This window comes from Akebia trifoliata, chromosome 10 (genome assembly GCF_017979445.1).
Source record: "Akebia trifoliata isolate Shusen 1 chromosome 10, ASM1797944v1, whole genome shotgun sequence".
Lineage (NCBI taxonomy): Eukaryota > Viridiplantae > Streptophyta > Magnoliopsida > Ranunculales > Lardizabalaceae > Akebia > Akebia trifoliata.
Genome location: NC_141384.1, coordinates 2,698,846 through 2,717,249, shown reverse-complemented (window position 1 = coordinate 2,717,249; position 18,404 = coordinate 2,698,846). Strand labels below are relative to the sequence as shown.

General features: G+C 34.9%; 2 protein-coding genes across 2 annotated transcripts; both read left to right on the top strand.

Annotated features, from left to right (window-relative positions):
* Nucleotides 1–1,277: 1,277 nt before the first annotated feature.
* Nucleotides 1,278–6,123, top strand: LOC147392729 (uncharacterized). Its single transcript, XM_086455262.1, has 5 exons — nt 1,278–2,397; nt 3,999–4,056; nt 4,175–4,258; nt 4,493–4,634; nt 5,307–6,123. The coding sequence occupies exons 1-5, from the start codon at nt 1,923–1,925 to the stop codon at nt 5,673–5,675; spliced, it is 1,128 nt and encodes a 375-aa protein (XP_086311388.1). The 5' UTR covers nt 1,278–1,922; the 3' UTR covers nt 5,676–6,123.
* Nucleotides 6,124–7,303: 1,180 nt separating this feature from the next.
* LOC147392728 (uncharacterized) lies at nt 7,304–17,281 on the top strand. Its single transcript, XM_086455260.1, has 13 exons — nt 7,304–8,351; nt 9,259–9,405; nt 9,517–9,605; nt 9,784–9,876; nt 10,164–10,290; nt 10,680–10,744; nt 10,818–10,992; nt 12,783–12,977; nt 13,094–13,141; nt 13,967–14,113; nt 14,681–14,763; nt 15,833–15,948; nt 16,887–17,281. The coding sequence occupies exons 1-13, from the start codon at nt 7,473–7,475 to the stop codon at nt 16,958–16,960; spliced, it is 2,238 nt and encodes a 745-aa protein (XP_086311386.1). The 5' UTR covers nt 7,304–7,472; the 3' UTR covers nt 16,961–17,281.
* The last annotated feature ends 1,123 nt before the right edge of the window (nt 17,282–18,404 follow it).

Below are 18,404 nucleotides of genomic sequence, written 5' to 3'. Positions count from 1 at the left end.
TCAAAACCATGATAAGATGCTTTAGGGTTGTAGAGCACAAAGTTCTATGAACTTAGAAAAGAAAATTTAAAAAAAAAATTACTTTTCACTATTGGAACGTTTAAAATTGGGAGTTAGGTAGCCGTCCATTTTCAAAACCTTTGATCAAGCACCAAGGAAATTGTCTTTTGAATAAATATTATGAGTTTTTCTATGAAATATAGAGAGTAGTGGTGTTTGATTGTCAATGTGATTATCCATTTGAGCAAAATAACCCTTAGTAAGGCTTAAATCTTTACTAAGTTAGTAAATAATTTTTTTCTCATGAAAGGTATCTACATTATACCACTAGTTCAAAGTTCAAACAATGTAGAACTTGTTTAAAATACGTAAAAAAATAAGTTCAATAGGCACCCTATAGTTACAACTACTATAACTCTTCAATTAGTAGTTGCTACTCACTACTCACTACTCACTAAACTATTAGTTAGACTCATATAATATCTTATTCTAAAGCTTAAAAAATTTGAAATCTAATAAGAAACGAGAATGCAATTGGATTTGCTGTGTGTGCCGACAAATTGATTTTGGGGGGAGGGGGGGGGGGGGGTAAGAATTGGATTTACAAATTGATTTCCTTGTATATTTTTTTTTGGTGCATCAAACATGTGAAAATACCCTTTTGCCATGGCAAATCGTTTTTTACATAATTTTCCTCGTAATCAAACGTACCCCAAGGGGAAAATTTTCTGAACACTTAGGAGTTTCAATTTTAAATAATTTTCAATACTCGTGGCAACATCTTATTGGCTCATCAGCTTAGCACAGAATATTTTAACAGCAAATGTGTGCTCTCTTATAAGAAGTTAAAAGTATTTATCGTAGAGATTGAAAAAGTTCAAGGGAAGACAATCAGTTTTGGAAGATAAGGGTATTTTAGTCATTTTATATAGTCTCTCATACAGATCGAAGTCAAGCGGCATACCATTAATTCATTACTTTGAAAACACAAGGTCCATATTCCATGCTCCATACTAAGGACCCAAGGTGGCCTCAACTTTTTACAACAATTGCATTCTTTACGAAAGCCAATAAAACTAAGACACGTAACCACCTATCAAATGTGATGTTTTGAACTCCTATCCTAACTATTTCCTCCCAAGGACACCTGGAAAAAGTAGCTACACCACCGGCACGAGGATAACCTGCTCGAATTCTGACCGACAGTAGCCGGTAGTCACCTTCTTTGTTCAATTTCTTCCGGTCACCTCCATATAAAACACCCAATCCTCACTTTAATTTTCTATCATTCGCTTGTTCTACGATGTTTCCCACTTTCTCGAGTCTTAGTCCATGGAAAAATCACTAGATCTTCGATCCGCAAATCTTTTCATGTGAACTGATAGGCTTAGATTTGTTCTTCGTGATTAGGTCAGATTCGAAGGTGTATTTTTTTTCTTTTTTTTTTAAATTGTGTTTTCAGCTCTTTCTTTTGAGTCTTTTAGGGTAATTTGAGGATTTGGGATTGAAAATGGGTACTTAAGATGATTTTGAGGTTCAGATCTTTGGATTCGGCAATGTAGCATGGAATATGTGGGTTTGAAGCTTTTTCTGTAGTGGATTTGAAGGATTCATTGATAATCAAGACTCTTAGTGGTTGAATCAACCCTAGATTTAGTAGTTTCGTGGATTTTCTGTGTCAATGAGTTTTCTAGGGTTTTAGTTGAGTGGGTTTGAGTGGTAGTTGGTAATGGAGCTTAGATAACAGTTGGATTAACTCCAGATTCTTCGAGGAGGATGTATTATATTGATTTCTAGAATCTGGAATCTATGTGTTTTTGTAGATTTGTAGTGTAGATTATTGATGGTGCTTTTGATCTGTTAAAATTGGAGAGGCCCTCGGAAGGAAAAGCTGCGATTTAAGGGAAATTGAGGGATTGTTCATGTCTGGAGCTCCTAGAATTAGGTCGATAAATGTGGCAGATTCAGAGGAGGTGAGACCTGTCCTTGGTCCTGCTGGAAACAAGGCAAGATCGATAGTCAAGTCGAAACCTAAACCTGCTGTGAAGCCTTTGAGAAAGGCAGAGAAAATGCAGGACGACTTGGAAGAAAAAAAGGCTAAATCTCCATCAATTCCTGCTTCGCCGCGGCTGATGCATTATATCAATGTTCCATCAGTTTTACGAAGGCAGCACTCTAATTTGTCCCTCGATGATGCATCTTGTTCATCGGATGCTTCTACTGATTCGTTTCACAGTAGAGCTTCTACTGGAAGGTTAACTCGATCAAGTAGTACCGCAAGTTGGAGGAAGCAATCTTTTTCGAAGCCAGAAAAGCTTGTTAGTGATACTGGTTCGACGTCTCCAACTGATAACTTACACGTCAAAAAGAGGTGTGCTTGGGTGACGCCAAATACCGGTAAATTTGTGCTTCTGATTTTAGATTAATTATTTACACTAGTGCAGAGTCCAAATTATGTAGTATTTCAATATCTAGTGGCATACATATGCAGTTCTGTTGACTGTTCAAGAAGATATGTATCTATTAATGTACATTTATCCGTCAATTCTTTACAACAATGCGAAAATAATACTTAGGCTTTCACGCAACATTTTTGCTCCGAAATAGGAATTGGGTTTAGTTATTATCAAATTTTGTTTATTTGATATAAGTATTTGTGGATTTTCTTTGTTGTAGTTTCTGAAGTCTAGGATACACAACTGATCAAAAAAAACATCTAGGAGACACCAGTACACAAAAAAGTTGTCGTTTTCATCTCAAGTGTGTTCCATGTTTTATTTGGATTAAAAGACTTGAGAGTATCATTAGATTCACAAGAAAATTTTGGGTATTTAAGTAAAATGATTTAAGCATGAGATTAAAATTGTTTGGGTTAAGAATTATTTTGAATAATAGGATTTAAATTGTAACTTGTAGGATTTTAGAAATACCATCTATGTACACACACATCGACATACTCACAAATATATTTTTGAGCAGATAATATATGCAAAAAAAGAATCTGATCCTTACATGTATTTGGTTGCCCCTTGTTGGACCCTGGCCCAAAAATCATGCCACCTGTTGATCCACCCTATTTGTCAATAACATTTCTTTGGCAAGTCGTTAAAAATTTGGCCACCCTATCTAGCAAAAACACTTATGCGGTATAGACTATATGCTTATGACTGGGTGCCGCTCTGTGCATTTTTAAATGATGGTCTCGTATTGATCTTGGGGTATATTCAGCCATAATGGTGTACTTATGTGCCATTCCTTGGGTTTATGGAATCCTAATTATTTGATCTAATCATTATTCATCAATTGATGTTAACATGATTAAACTCAGTAGGAATTTATGCACCAGTGCACAAACTATTTTGAACTGTTCAACAGAAAGCTCTTGAATGAATGTTTTTATATATATAAAGAGTGGTGGCTTATTTGAGATATGATACACCAATTGGAGTATTGTACCACATAGAAGTTTTAACTTGAAGGCAAGCGTTCATCCATGTCAAGCATATGAAATTTGTATGCGTCTTTCCGATGAATTATATCATATGCCTGGCCTCTTATGTATGTAGCAGAATTTTGAGAACTGAAAGATAGATGCCTCCCAGTGGGTTGATTTGAAGTTTGAACTCAACTACCCCTTATTATCTTTGTAGTCTGACTTGCACACTACTTGCAGGGTTGATTAGAATATATATTTTTTATTGTTAAGCAGTTTTGATTAGAATATATAAATTAGAAAGGTAGAAAATCTTATCTACTGAATTATATTATGATAGAGTGAGCATGTTTGTAATATTGGTTTTTCTGATGAGTGGGTATACAGAATTGTATCAGGTTCTTTAATGTTTTTTTGAACATTAATTTTTTTTTCCAGGCTGTTTTCCTATACTTTTTATAACCACAGCTTAACTGACATTGGTGTTCTCTTGCTGTTATAATATCCATTTAACAAAAAAACCCATAGTCTTATCTGCTCATTGGTTTCCATTTGTTACAAACAGATCTGTGTTATGCTTCTTTCCACGACGAAGAATGGGGAGTTCCAGTCCACGATGATAGGTATGAGATCACAACCTTCTTTGTGTTTTTCCCTCCCCAGTGAGTTTTGGATCTGAAGATAGAAAAACTTCAATACAGCAGAGTTCATAGGGTGCGTGATATTATTGACAACATGCAGGAAACTGTTCGAGTTGCTCATCCTTTCTGGGGCTTTAGCTGAACTTACTTGGCCTGTCATTCTCAACAAGAGACACTTATTTAGGTATTGGTCCTACTTCTAGCTGATGAAAAAAATCTCACGATCAGTTGACTACGTTCCTTAAAGTATTTGTTATGTCAATTTTTTGCCATCCAAAAAAATTCCATAAAATGAATTGTGACCTATTTGAATAGGTTTGATTCTAATTTAGAAGATCTAGAGTGACCCCGCAAGTTGTGGGCCTTGCTCTGGCTCCCCTTCTTCATATTTACTCTCTTGGCACATGGTTTTACACAGGGAAGTCTTTGCAGATTTTGATCCAGTTGCCGTCTCAAAATTGAATGAGAAGAAGATCACGGCACCAGGAAGCAGTGCTAGCTCCCTACTATCAGAGATAAAGTTGCGTGGTATCATTGAAAATGCCCGTCAAATATGCAAGGTAGCTATCCCTTATTTTTTCTTTCAACTTTTTTTAAGAAATTGTTATCCTTACAATCCAAAATTATAGCAGCAAGATATGGCTTTGATCATGTTAGATCATACATTGTTTTTTTAAAAACATAATAGTTAGATTTAGACAGCCTGGTTGGTGGTATGGTGCACTTAACCACCATCTTGTTTACGTGAAGCATCTAATCCCCTAGCCCCAAAATCAAAGTTCTTGTGTGATTGTAAACATCTGATATATAGATGCTTTCGAATCTGTTTGCTGTATGTTTCTTCCTTTCGTTCCTTTTTTTTTCAGTGACCAATCAATAGAGCTCTATTTATTGGTTTTTATGATATTCCTTCGAGTTGATTCTTAGCCACTAGATCTCCAATGCGGGGAGGCACGTGAATGGTCCAGGTCGCATATGTAGTCTCCTTATCTCTCTCTTTGAAAAGTGGCAGGAATTCAGTTATTGTATGGTTGATGCTGCAATTAACTTTACAGGAGACTTGGAGGTGGCATGTGCAAACACACATGCATCAAAAGGGCTTATTTGTAATTTAAAATATTGATTAAAGGGTTTTTGAAGATTACAAAATATAAAAAAAGATACTTCTCTAATTTTGAGAACTAAGCAACAAGAGCCTTCTCTCCTTATAATAGTAAAGATTTGCTTTGCAGATAATGGACGAGTTTGGGTCATTTGACAAGTACATTTGGAGCTTTGTGAACCACAAGCCGATTATAAGCAGATTCCGATATCCCCGACAAGTACCCGTGAAGACTCCAAAGGCAGACGTGTTAAGCAAAGACCTGGTGAGAAGAGGGTTCCGGAGCGTGGGTCCAACTGTCATCTATTCATTCATGCAGGTTGTTGGAATAACAAACGATCACCTCATCAATTGCTTCAGATTCCAAGAATGTTTATCTGCAGAAGCAGGGGACGACAAGGAGGATGACAAGGCCAAAGCTAAAGAGAAGAAGACGGAGGATACATTGGACTTGGGATTAGCAAGAACTATGAATGAGTTGAGTATCGCATCCGAGTAATCAATCCTCTGACACCAAAAAAAAAAAAAAAAGGTTCTTTCGTCCAAGTTCACGTTAACGGGATCTGGGAGAGGTGGTGGTGTATAAAAATTCTGAATTCTTATGCATTTTGGTTTGTAGAATTTAAAGAGAATTTGTTTGTAGGTTGGTGGGAATGTTGCAACAAGAAAGGGCCTTGTAGATGTGCAAATTTTTGTACAGTGAAAATGTCTAGGTAGCATTTGGAGAGCGCTTTTCTTGCGGTTTTGGGGTTCAAAAATTATGTTTGGTAGTAATAGACCTAAGAAGCAAGAAGTTGAAATCGACAGAAATGTCAAGTGGATCACTTTCAGCTTTCAGCTTTTGCTAGAAGTTGACGGAAATGGATCTTAAAGTTGCAACTTTTGTTCTCCCTAAAATATCGTTCACTTCTTGCCTACTAACTTGATACTCAAGTTTGTTGATGGCCCTTTACATCCTTTTCCTCATCGTTCTTATATCAATGATTGAAGCATTGACCGCAACGATTTGGATATAATTATGGTTAATCTTGACTATTTTCTCATTTAAAATAGTTGATCTTGATTTGCAAGCTGTAACATCTAATTGTCAAGATTGACCTTTTTCACAAGTGTTTATCGTTATGATTTCAATAATTGATATATTACAAGTGGTTGATCTTGATAATTTAAGTCATTGATATAGGTATGGGAAAAGTGATCTAGGGTTACAAATCATTGATCATGACTATTTCTTTTTTTGTGGTTCAAAATAGTTGATCTCAACCATTAATTTTCTCTTATATCGATCTTTATAATAAGAGAAGGGGTTGAGTGGACATTAAGAATGAAAAGTGTTTAATAATTGGTTATGGAATTACCTCCAGTATTTTTTTTTTCCTTCCTCTATTGTGCAACCTGATTCAGACTATAGAATTGGATACCACTTATCGGATCAGACCCGCTACCTGATCTATAAGCATTGCTTTGGTTTTGAATCCAATTCAATTCTATTTGGACCAAACTCAAGTCTATCATGACCCGATCCATTGACAGTCCTCCCATGTTCCAATTCTAGAATCCAATGGTACTTTGATTCAATGTGATCATCCTATGATCATTATCATAATCGTAATTAAAATCAATCAAGAACCAGCCATGGCCTATCTGCTGTATGTCTACAATATATTACTTGTATGTTTGTGCACTTAAGCTACTTTTTAGTAATACTTTTAAAGTTGAAAGTCTGAAAACATCTAAATCTGAAAAATAAAAAACTGGACTTCAGAAGTTTCATTCAACGTTGATTTAAAATTTTTGAATTTTGATTTTGAAATCTGAAATGAAACAAACAAGAATTAAATTTTAAAATCTTAATTTTAAAAGTGGACCATTTCTGTTCAGACTTTAAAAGTAGTACGAAACACACTTAATTATGTAATAATGTAATAATTTACTACTAAAAAAAAATGAGCATTAATTAGTATTACAATTATACAAAAACGGTGGGAAAAATAAGATGACGATTCTAATCGTTTGAATTGAAATCAATTTCTAAAAACCAGGTAGTCATATAAGATTCTAGAGTTTAAAAATCTATTCTCATATCCGATTCTGAGAATCCAAAATCAGAATCAAACAATCCAAAACAGCCGCCATAGTGGGCTTTAAGGAGATTTGCTCCTTAAAACAAGTGAAAGTCAGACACTAGACAGGTCTCCTTGCTACTGGGTTTTACGGGTTTAGGGTTTAATCAAGTTTCGAACCAAAGACATGACCATAGTTCTCTCCATAGAGAGAGAACAACAGTTAATCAGAAATGGCTTCCAGAGCAATTCTCAAAAGGAAAAGTTTCCTCTTAGATTACGCCCACAACAACTCTCGCTTGATTCAATCTCTTTCGAGCTTCCGACATGGCGGATCATCTCACCTTTTCGATTCTAGGGATACTCATTCTGTTTCGAATCTCCCTTCCAGCAAGGAATCACTAAACCTTTCAACAAAAGGATTCTTTAATCTAAATTCTCGTGGATTCTTGATTCCAGGTTTGAAAAATGGAAGATCTGAGTTCATTTCTCCTTCAATTGGAATCCAATGGATGTCACAATCCATACGTAATGCTTCGACTGCTACTGCGAGAGAACGACAACCTGAATTGGGTCCTGAAAATGAAAGAAATGACGAAGAGTCTGATTCTAGTCAGATAAAAGAGGCATCGGCCGAGGATTGCGATCAAGCAGTTGAAGGCTTGAGTACAGCGAAAGCTAAAGCGAAGGCCAAACAATTGCAAGAATCTCAAAAGATTGAGAAATCGATTCTACAGAAGTTATGGTCGACGCTTTTGGGAATCGGTCCAGCTTTGAGCTATATTGCTGCTATGAGTAGAGAAGATTGGGCGAAAAAATTACGACATTGGAAAGACGAATTCTTGGAAACTATGCAGCATTATTGGTTCGGTACGAAGTTATTGTGGGCTGATGTTAGGATTAGCTCGAGATTATTGTTAAGGCTTGCAGGCGGAAAGAGTCTTTCGAGGAGAGAGAGGCAACAATTGACTCGAACTACTGCGGATATTTTCAGGCTAGTTCCTGTTGCGGTTTTTATCATAGTTCCTTTCATGGAGTTCTTACTTCCGGTGTTTTTGAAATTGTTTCCGAATATGTTGCCGTCTACGTTCCAGGACAAGATGAAAGAGCAGGTAAAGATTCTACATTGTTGTTGTTGTTGTTGATAATTGACATTTGACACAATCACTTGATAATTATGTTATTGGATGGTTGACATTTGATACGTAACGGTTTAGTAGTTGTATTGAGAACAATGAGATAATCGAAAGTAATTAAATATTCATATATCAATGGGAAAAGATAATAACATATAATAATAAATTTGGGTTACGAATGGAAGTACCTGACAAGAAAGGAGAATATAATTACCCTTTTTTATTAAGTAGGAAAACTGGGCAAGAGATGGTGATTCTAGGTTCCTATTGTTAACCAACCAACTACTCCAAAAGACCAAACTGTTGGAGAGGGGGAGAACTATGAATATAAAAGGGTCACAGGGCTTAACTGGGGTATGGCACACTCAAGAGTGGAGGAAAATATACACTCAACACTCACCCTCACCCATAAGGGTGGATAGAATCGAACCTTTGAGCTATACAAACCTAGCGCTCTAATACCATGTTAACCAATCAACTACTCCAAAAGACCAATCTGTTGGAGAGGGGGAGAATTATGAATATAAGAGGGTCACGGGGCTTAATTTGGGTATGACACTCCCGTGAGTGGAGGAAAATATACACTCAACACCTATCAAATGAGAGGAAATAGATTTTTTGAATCATATCCATTTAGGACTTTTAAGAGTACCAAAATAGTGAAAAAAAATTATTATTTAATTGTTTGGCTTGTTTTAAGTATGATTAGTAAATCTTGTAGCTCATTCTCTATTTGCCTCACCTTTAGGTGTATGCTTCATGGTACTTCCTTAAAACATTGTAATTTTGTATATAGATGTACATATGTGTATCTCCTTTTAAGATCTTTTACAACCCGCTTTCTTGACTAGAACGCATCACACTTCAAATGCTCAATTTGTAGGAAGCATTGAAAAGGAGGCTTAATGCAAGAATAGAATACGCTAAGTTTTTGCAAGACACAGTCAAAGAAATGGCAAAGGAAGTTCAAAACTCACGGAGTGGAGAAATAAAGAAGACAGCAGAAGATCTGGATAAATTTTTGAACAAGGTACATAGTTTTTCTGTATTGTTACATTAGTCCCACGTCCTCTATGGGATTGATTTTTATATCTAATGGTAAAGGTTTCACAATTAATAGTGAACTGGTATGTTTAAATAGGTTAGGACTGGTGCACGTGTTTCTAACGAGGAGATTTTAGGATTTGCAAAATTGTTCAACGATGAGCTTACTCTTGACAATATCAACAGGTCAGCATTATTGTGATCACTTCACTATTTAATGTCTTCCTTCCAATTCAATTTTTATTTATTTTACTTTTTATTTGTGCCAATTCAATTTGTATTGGCAGCCTCTTTGCTTGTTGTGATTCTAAATTTTTCTTTTTTGCAATTTGTTATGGACAATTTTATATTTTGTTGCTTACAGGCCTCGATTAGTAAATATGTGCAAATATATGGGAATCAGCCCTTATGGAACGGATACATATTTACGTTATATGCTTCGTAAAAGACTACAATGGTAAGATTTATTGTTTTTTTTTTTCATCTTCTAATTTGAAGAACTATTATGCTTCTTTGAGGGGCAACATATACAGTTGTAACAATCATTTTTCTTAAGGACTGGTTTATATGTTGCAATGATACACCTGGTTCTTTTATTAAGCTGGTACTTCTAAGGAGAATTGGACAAATTGTGACTATGCCTGTAGTGATACTTCTTTGATATTATTGGTTTATATGATCTAAAATACCACATCAATTGGAATGTGTTAACTCATTACTTATGTGCGAATTTTCCTGGTTTAGGATCAAGAATGACGATAGGATGATTCAAACGGAGGGGGTGGAGTCCCTTTCAGAAGCTGAGCTTCGTCAAGCTTGTAGGGAACGAGGCATACTTGGATCACTCTCAATTGAAGAAATGCGCCAACAGGTCTTGTGCTAAACTTGAACTTTATTTAGCTGTCGGTGGTTGACTTTGACTGTCAATCGTCGTGCAAAAGAAGAGCATCTGCTTTGTAGGGTTGGCCATGAATGGATTATCATAACATATAGCTAACTACTTTGAATTTAACTGTAGATGCAGAGAAAATAATTTTTTATTTGATATTTGTCTTAAAACCTGTATACCTTTTGCTCTATTTTCAAATATTAATTTTAATTTGTGATATTTTTGGAATGGTCTTCTATTGAATTTGTTTCCAAAGTTGGTTAATTAGTAACTATAGTTATAATTAGAAGGCTGCTACTAATGGCATAAAAATATTAGTAGATTAAGGTCAAATGTGTCTATTTCATATAAATTGGAATTTCTTCTTGCAGCTTCGTGATTGGTTGGATTTGTCTCTCAATCACGCATTGCCCTCTTCTCTTCTGATTCTTTCAAGGTATTAAAACCTCAACACTTCCTACGTACTTCAAAACCTTAGACTATATCTGACTTTCTTCTTTCTGGTATAGAGCATTCTCTGTGTCTGGAAAGCTAAGGCCAGAAGAGGCTGTTATGAATACAATGTCCTCTTTGCCAGACGAAGTTGTGGATACTGTTGGAGTGACAGCTCTTCCATCTGAAGATTCTGTTTCAGAAAGGAGGAGGAAATTGGAGTTCCTAGAAATGCAAGAAGAACTTATCAAGGTATGAATAACATTTATGCCCTGGGGTTCTCTTGTCGAATTTATGTACCATTTGTCAAACCTCAGAATCCAGAATCTCAATGTGCCTCTAGCATGTTATTTCTGGACTTACTAATCAACCAAACTGCTATTTTTTTTATTTTTTATTTGTCTTGAAACTGATTTCCATTGCTTCAGTGAACATATAGTTTCAATCCTGTTGTATGTATTATCTTATGATTATGCGTCACTTTTGATTCTTGCAGTATGCTCTCTGATTATATAATTTTGATAAGATCATGAAAAATCTGACTCTTGCAATATGCCTTTCCTTGGATTTGTGTCGTGTTTTATCCAAGTTTAGTGCATTAACAGCATGAGAAACACGATAAGAGTATCTGCTTGCTTACTTATGGTTGTACATGAATTTTATATGATCATGACAAATCTTTTACATCCTTCCTCCATGCCATTCATGTGGTATGGGCCAGCATTGATACCCTTTTAGCATCATTTGAGCTCAGGACCAGGGATTTTTATGGAGTTGCTTGATGGTTTAAGCAACTTGGTTATTTAAAGGGAGTGTTTAGATGCCATGTTTAAACATGCTTTGGTACGTCAAGTGTAAGATATGTTTGGTGTGTGTTTTGTGCATAACACACTAAATTCAAACAATGGCCCCTCCTCCCAATATGCACATGCACGTTAAAAAATGGATGGAGTATCCCATGCTATGTTGAAGTGGACTTCAGCATAATACATTTTCAAAATGAAAAATGTTTCAGTCAGTTAACAAAATGAGGGGTATTTTTCTTAGACTTCATTGTAGAAAAAAAATTGTGGATGTGGACTTGAACTGAGCATAGCTTACAAGGAGTAAAAATCCCTACCGTGTATGAATTGGAAAATACATTTTCCTTTGATTATTTAGGAGGTGAGTCCTAGATCAACTTTAGCCATAGCCAAAATTCCATTCCACTCCATTTGGAGTTGCAATATATGATATATAACAAGATTTCACAAAATAACGTGTGAGCAGTGGGAAAAATAAATAAATTATTGCATCTTGAATTAGGCTCCAGATGCAATTTAATGTTCTACGAAGCATATCAAGGAGTGGGATACTGAACCGATAAAAAGAGGAGTGGGATACAGAAGTTTTCAGTAATGTGGCTCAAGATGGAAGGCTCTATCTTTAGAGGTAGAATTCAATAAGAACGAGGAGACGGCCCTGTTTTCTAGAAAGGATAAGGTGAAATAGAGGAGTTAAATAGGTAATTCTCTACATGTTCTAAGGAGGAAATCGGCTGGCAACAAAAGTTCAAAATCAATTAGTTGAAAGTGGGAGATAATAACAACAAATGTTTTCCATCTTGGGGAAAATATTAGAACATCAAACACAAATGGGGACAGGTGATGAAAGAGGTAATTGACATTAGTAGGAGAATATTGGAGTATTTAGACTATTCTGTGTTTTCTATTGGATTTTTTAGGGAAATTTAAGGAAGGAGTAATTTATGTTTAAAATATAAAATAGATCTTTTCATGAATTCTTTAGCAAAAACAAAAAAGTTCTCTTTTCTTTTCGGTCCTCAAGGAAGGATTGTAATTTTTTAATTTTTTTATTTTAAGTTGTTCAAATATATCTTAGCTGTTGTTCCAGAAAATTCTGGAGTTGGTCTTTTTCATTTTCTCTGCTTATATGATACTTGTAGACAATGTTTTTGTGCCTTGGATTCAAGCAGCTTCTTTCCAAAAACTTTGGGATGAGGTTTCAATATTAAATGGTTGTACAAAATTAATTGATTATAGGAGGAAGAAGAGAAAGAGGAAGAGGAGCAAGCTAGGATGAAAGAATCTGGAATTAGTCAGGAGGATATAGCTTTGAAAGAGATGACAATTCCAACAACAAGAGAAGCACAAGAGCAGGCAAAAGCGAAAACATTGGAGAAACAAGAGCAACTCTGTGAGCTCAGCCGTGCTTTGGCTGTTCTAGCTTCTGCATCTGTAAGGATTGGACTCTTATAACATTTCACTTTGTGAAGCTTCCGTCTTATGTTCATATGATTGAGTGATTCCATATGTTCTAAATCTCATGTTGCTTTTGTTGCTAATTATTGCAGTCAGTGAGTAGGGAGCGAGAAGAATTCATGAGGCTTGTTAATAAGGAGGTATGTGGAGCCGATTTAATTAATTCGTTATCGTTGACTTTTGATGTTTGACTCTGAAGTTATAGCACTAATGAATATCATTGTTTTCAGTAGTGACATATTTCTTTTCTATGATGGCGGATGTATGTTAATCCTTTTTTTTAAAGGATGTCAATTTTTTTTTTCCTTTTGGCATGTGATTCATAAAAAAAAGAATTAACATCATATATATATTTCTCATTTTTATATTTTTGTCTTTGTTTTCTGTTTTCCTTAAGGCAGATGTATACGTGATTTTGGTGTGATAATCTCCATGGAAGGAGATCATACTTACCAGAAACCATCCATCCATACATGCCCACTTACTTACATGTATGGATCAGAATCCAATGTCATTACTGTTAGGGCAGACATGGTGATGAGTCAAGGGCTGATTTTTGTTGAGGATGATCTACTCACCATAGTAATCATCCTCACCAAAAATTGGTCTATTCCCATCATCAGAAAAAAAAAGGGTCTATTCCGATAGTTCTAGCCTTATAAATCCATGGAGATCATCTTCACGGAAGTCAGCCCATTTATGCTTATTTTTCCTTGTATGGGTGTTATTAGGTGAAACTTGCCATATAGACGTTGTGATTGCAAAACCACGTGGGCCCCTTTTTGCTCCACCACCTTAGAAATTGCAAAGAAAACCCCTCTAATCCTGAGAAGAGAGTTGTGCAGATTAGCTCTAGAAAACCCAGCTCAAATAGATAATCGCAATCTTGTGTCGTATTCCTTTTTCCTGTTTGTTCTCCTCTCTGTAGATTATATTCTTGAATGTGTTAATTTTGCTCTTTGCAGATAGAACTGTATAATAGTATGGTAGAGAAAGAGGGCACAGAAGGTGAAGAAGAGGCTACCAAAGCATATAGAGCTGCCAGGGAGGACAGCGATGGTTTTGCTGAGAAGGCTGTGGGAGAAAAGATTTCTTCTGCACTGATAGACAGGGTAAGGAGTCACCTCTGGTTCCAATATATTTTTTAGAAAAAAAAAAAAAAAAAACACTACTGAATATATATGCATGATAACATGTTTCCACACATAATTATACATTCTATGAAACTAAAAAAGTTTAACCATCTTTCTAGCAGGATAAGATACTATTGAAAAAGTTAAAAAATCATAACATCAAGACGCTATCATCAAATCTCATACTAAACAACATTTATAAATCAAATCACAACCAACCATAAGGCTATAGAAATAAACTATAGGTGTACAAAAAATGGGGTTTTGTTATTTAAAAGAACTTATTTAAAACATAAAAAAACATGCGTTTTAAACGTATAAGGCGAGTTTAAAAAGCAAGAATGTGTTTTTTTTTATTTAAATTTATTGTTTTAATCGTTGAAGTTTCAAAACGCGTTTTAAACAAGACTTGGAAAGCCAGAATGGCCTTTCAAAGCCTCAATCCTTGCTGTTTTGGGGATCACTTGTTTGTTTGCCTTGTGATTGTGATACTTTATTTATGCACTTGGAAAGCTTTTTATGTTCAACCGTTTTGTCAAATTTCAGGTTGATGCTATGCTCCAAAAACTTGAAAAGGAAATTGATGATGTGGATGCCAAAATCGGTGACCGTTGGCGACTACTTGATAGGTGAATAATTTTGTTGTATATCTTGATTTGGATGTCAGTGATATTCCATATTCAGCAAATAAAATTCTGTTTTGAAATTATTGAAGAAAATTCCGTTAATCACTATGATATGTCATGGGCATAGACCCATAAGTTTGACCGCAAAACAACTTTGAGGTTGTGGGTTCAAGTCCAGCTTACCCATCTAAGGGAAAAAAAAAGGAATCTTATGTCAAATAGAAACTGGTATTATTTGACTATTACCTGTTAAATAGTTCCGGACCATCCAATCAAAAGATCCTCACTATCTAATCTTTGAACTTAAGTTTGACCATTTTCCACAGTTTAGTGGCTGCTCAAAACCAAGCAGCTGAACCAATTATTCGAGTCATCTATTAGGTGTAGCCTTTTTTTTCCTTATAAATTGCCGAGCTTCAATAAAGAAAACCATGAAGGTGACTAATAATGAGTAAACGTTAAAAAGAGCATAGCCACTTCTTTGGGTTACCATTCCCAAGGAGTTCAATGGGACTACTTCTGTGGATTTTATAAATAATTTGAGATTTTTAGTATTGTCCCCTAATCGCATTTCCTTTCTTATTAAATGAAATTTCTTTTACTTGTGAAAAATTGTTTGTCTTCGCATATGGCAAGTGCCTTCTTTTCTCTTTTAATGAAATCTCTCTGTTATTATTCTAAAATATCGAAATTAGTACACTGACGCATCATAGTTGCATTAGCGTGCTATATCAAGTGTATAAAATCTGTTTTGTAATGAAGGCGACTTTGTTATTGTAATCACTGAGGGATTCTGTTCAAAATAGAGATTCATATTATTTTAATCTGAAACCCTAATCAAGCACTTCTTGTCCTTTATTAAAAAAATATCAATATTCTATTTACTTACTATTATTTTCACAGACCAAAAAGATACAGTTTGATACTTTTCAAGCTCACATTAAGTTGGTTTTTCGTTAGAAATGGACGCCATAGTCAAGTCGTGCTTTGACCTTGTGTGTTAGAAACTATATGACATTCATTTAGGGGAAAAGCTTCAACCATAATTGATTATCGATGCCATATATTGCAGGGATTATGATGGGAAAGTCACTCCTGAGGAGGTAGCAGCTGCAGCAGCATACCTCAGGGACACTTTAGGCAAGGAGGGTGTCCAAGAACTTATCAGCAACCTTTCTAAAGATAAAGGTTGGTAACTTTAACTTTTGTTTTCAACTATTAGTAGTCCTACTCATTTTCTTCATGTGATGACTTCATATTTGTGTTGATCAATAAACTTCATAGGTGGGATACTTCCCAAGTAAAACCTGATTGGATCTATTTTTATTTTTTTGGATAGATAGAAGGAAAATACAAAAGACAAGAAGGGAAGGTCGAGATGACCAACCCCAGAAAAAGGAAAAAGCACAAAGCTAGGACTCTGATAAATTACACACTCTATCCCACCTGACTAGGAAGTCCTCAAAGAACACCCTTTTGATCTCTTTGTAGATCTTACACTAATAAAATAAAAGACCTAGGACTGAAATGAAGATTTCATTTCTCAAATGTGCCTTTCCTTCGAAAGTTATAGAGTTTCTTCCCTTCCAAATACCCCAAGTAATCGCAAACGGTGTAAGATTCCAAATCAACCTCTTCAAGAGACAGAAGCTCAACCCTAGATGAAACCAATTGCATTTTTTTTTTTTACTGTTTGGAAAAAAAAAAAAGAAAACAAAAAACATTTCCAATGCTTCAAGGAGAAAAAAAATCTAAATCATGTACTTTAGAGCATTGAACCCATAGTGAAAACATCAGTTCATCTTGGAATGTCTAGGCCAGGTGTCTATTTCTTGAAGGTAACTTAATGAGACGATTCATTGGGAAGCTATCATTTTGGTACCAAAAAATTATTTTGATAAAAGAACTTGTTTAATAGTATGTGTTATAAAAAGTAGTTTTTCTTTTAATCAAAATCATATTTAAGTTTATTTGATAAAACAAAATTAGGGTGACGTGTCTTTGTATAAAAAATAAAGCAGTATAGGTGAAAGTATTTCTCTTCAACTAAGTATGTCTTCTTATGCTTGTTGTTTTGCTCACTTGATGAAATATAACTACAACATTTGCCAAATTCCTTGGAACAGAAGGAAAGATTCTTGTCAAGGACATCGTCAAGTTGGGGAGTCGTACAGAAGACAGCAACACAGCTGAAGCATGACATATGTAGAGGGTAAAAAAATATCTTGGTTTTTGTATTCTACTTTTGCCATAATATTTGGTGGTATCCATTATAGTGAGATGTAGGATTATATCTACCAGAGCGACAATATATTTCATAAAAACAACAGAGTAGGGAACGTGCATTCACCGTAGCTGATACATCATTATCGTCTCATACACTGTTTGATTATTTATAACAGTAGATGGGAAACTTGCGGTGGTTGTTCCCACTGTAAAAATTAATGTGAGGAAAAGTACTCTATACGTATAGTACTTATTTTGTATCTGACAGTGATAATAAACATCCTTTTATTAGAAATGTTAAAGTCTTTACCTCCGCTAAAAATAAAAAGAAGACTCGCTTAGGAGCAAACATGCGATACATTTATTTATTTATTTTTAAATAATACTCTTATTAAAAACATTCTTCTTATTGTGTTCTTCTATCATACATTCCTCGACAACTGGGAGGTCATTCTTATAATCTTTCCCTCCTTTGTCCTCAAAACAGCTACTGCAGAAAATGTATTGCCTCCTCTACTTTTTCTCCAGTATAAAATGGCTTTCGTGCCTCTTAGTAGTTGTGGGGGAGAATATGAATTGTTGCGGTGCATGATATGGGTGGTTGTTAGCTTCAACAATATTAGAAATTCAAGATGACTACTCTGCAATAAAACTCCAAATGCTGTTTAGAATATTTCTGTTTTGGTATAACTTCTATCAATGGAGTTCTTGAAGAGAAAATGTTAGGATGACGATCACCTTTTTATTGAAAACAGGTTTGGCTTTTTGTTTTGTTTTGTTTTTTTTTTTGTTTTTTTTTTCTCCTTTTTAGGGGCATGGTTTGGCAACAAAATCAATGAAGTCGGGAAAACATCCGATAAATTAAAATAAAAATAATTTTTTAAGTTTAAAAAATATATGTATATTTATATATTAAATGATAAAATAACACTTAAAAAAATGCTAAAAATAAAACTAAGTTGTGATGGAGTGCCTGTCAAGGCTGTTAGTGCATACCCAGGGTGATCATCACCACCTGCACCTCACAACTCGGCACGGTGGAACTTTTTCTCAAAAACAGTGAAAAAATGATTAAATTATGATTAATCTTGTGTTTTTTTTTTTTTTTTTTTTTCTGAAAAGTCAAAGATTTTTTTTCAAAAACTTCACGAATCAACTGACAACATTTAAAATCGTTATTTGATCATGAATTTTTCAAGATATGTTTGGTAAATAGAAGATGAAGATCAGGGGGCATATGATCAGTTGGAAAGATGGGGATCTCCAAAATCAAGATATCTAAAATAACCCTTTTCGTTCGTATGTGTGTGTGTGTCTGTAAAAGAACTCTGAGTTGAGAGGAAGAAAACTTCTATGGGCACATCAACGTTGCTTACAACATAATTAAAACATCAAATATGGATTAAGATACACCATCT

Bases quoted from the DNA above. Each gene is read 5' to 3' on its own strand.
- LOC147392729 (XM_086455262.1), top strand. From the start codon at position 1,923: ATGTCTGGAGCTCCTAGAATTAGGTCGATAAATGTGGCAGATTCAGAG. The intron at 2,398-3,998 runs GTAAATTTGTGC...TGTTACAAACAG, and splicing joins TTGGGTGACGCCAAATACCG to ATCTGTGTTATGCTTCTTTC. The intron at 4,259-4,492 runs GTATTGGTCCTA...GGTTTTACACAG, and splicing joins AACAAGAGACACTTATTTAG to GGAAGTCTTTGCAGATTTTG.
- LOC147392728 (XM_086455260.1), top strand. From the start codon at position 7,473: ATGGCTTCCAGAGCAATTCTCAAAAGGAAAAGTTTCCTCTTAGATTAC. The intron at 10,291-10,679 runs GTCTTGTGCTAA...TTCTTCTTGCAG, and splicing joins TTGAAGAAATGCGCCAACAG to CTTCGTGATTGGTTGGATTT. The intron at 15,949-16,886 runs GTTGGTAACTTT...TCCTTGGAACAG, and splicing joins CAACCTTTCTAAAGATAAAG to AAGGAAAGATTCTTGTCAAG.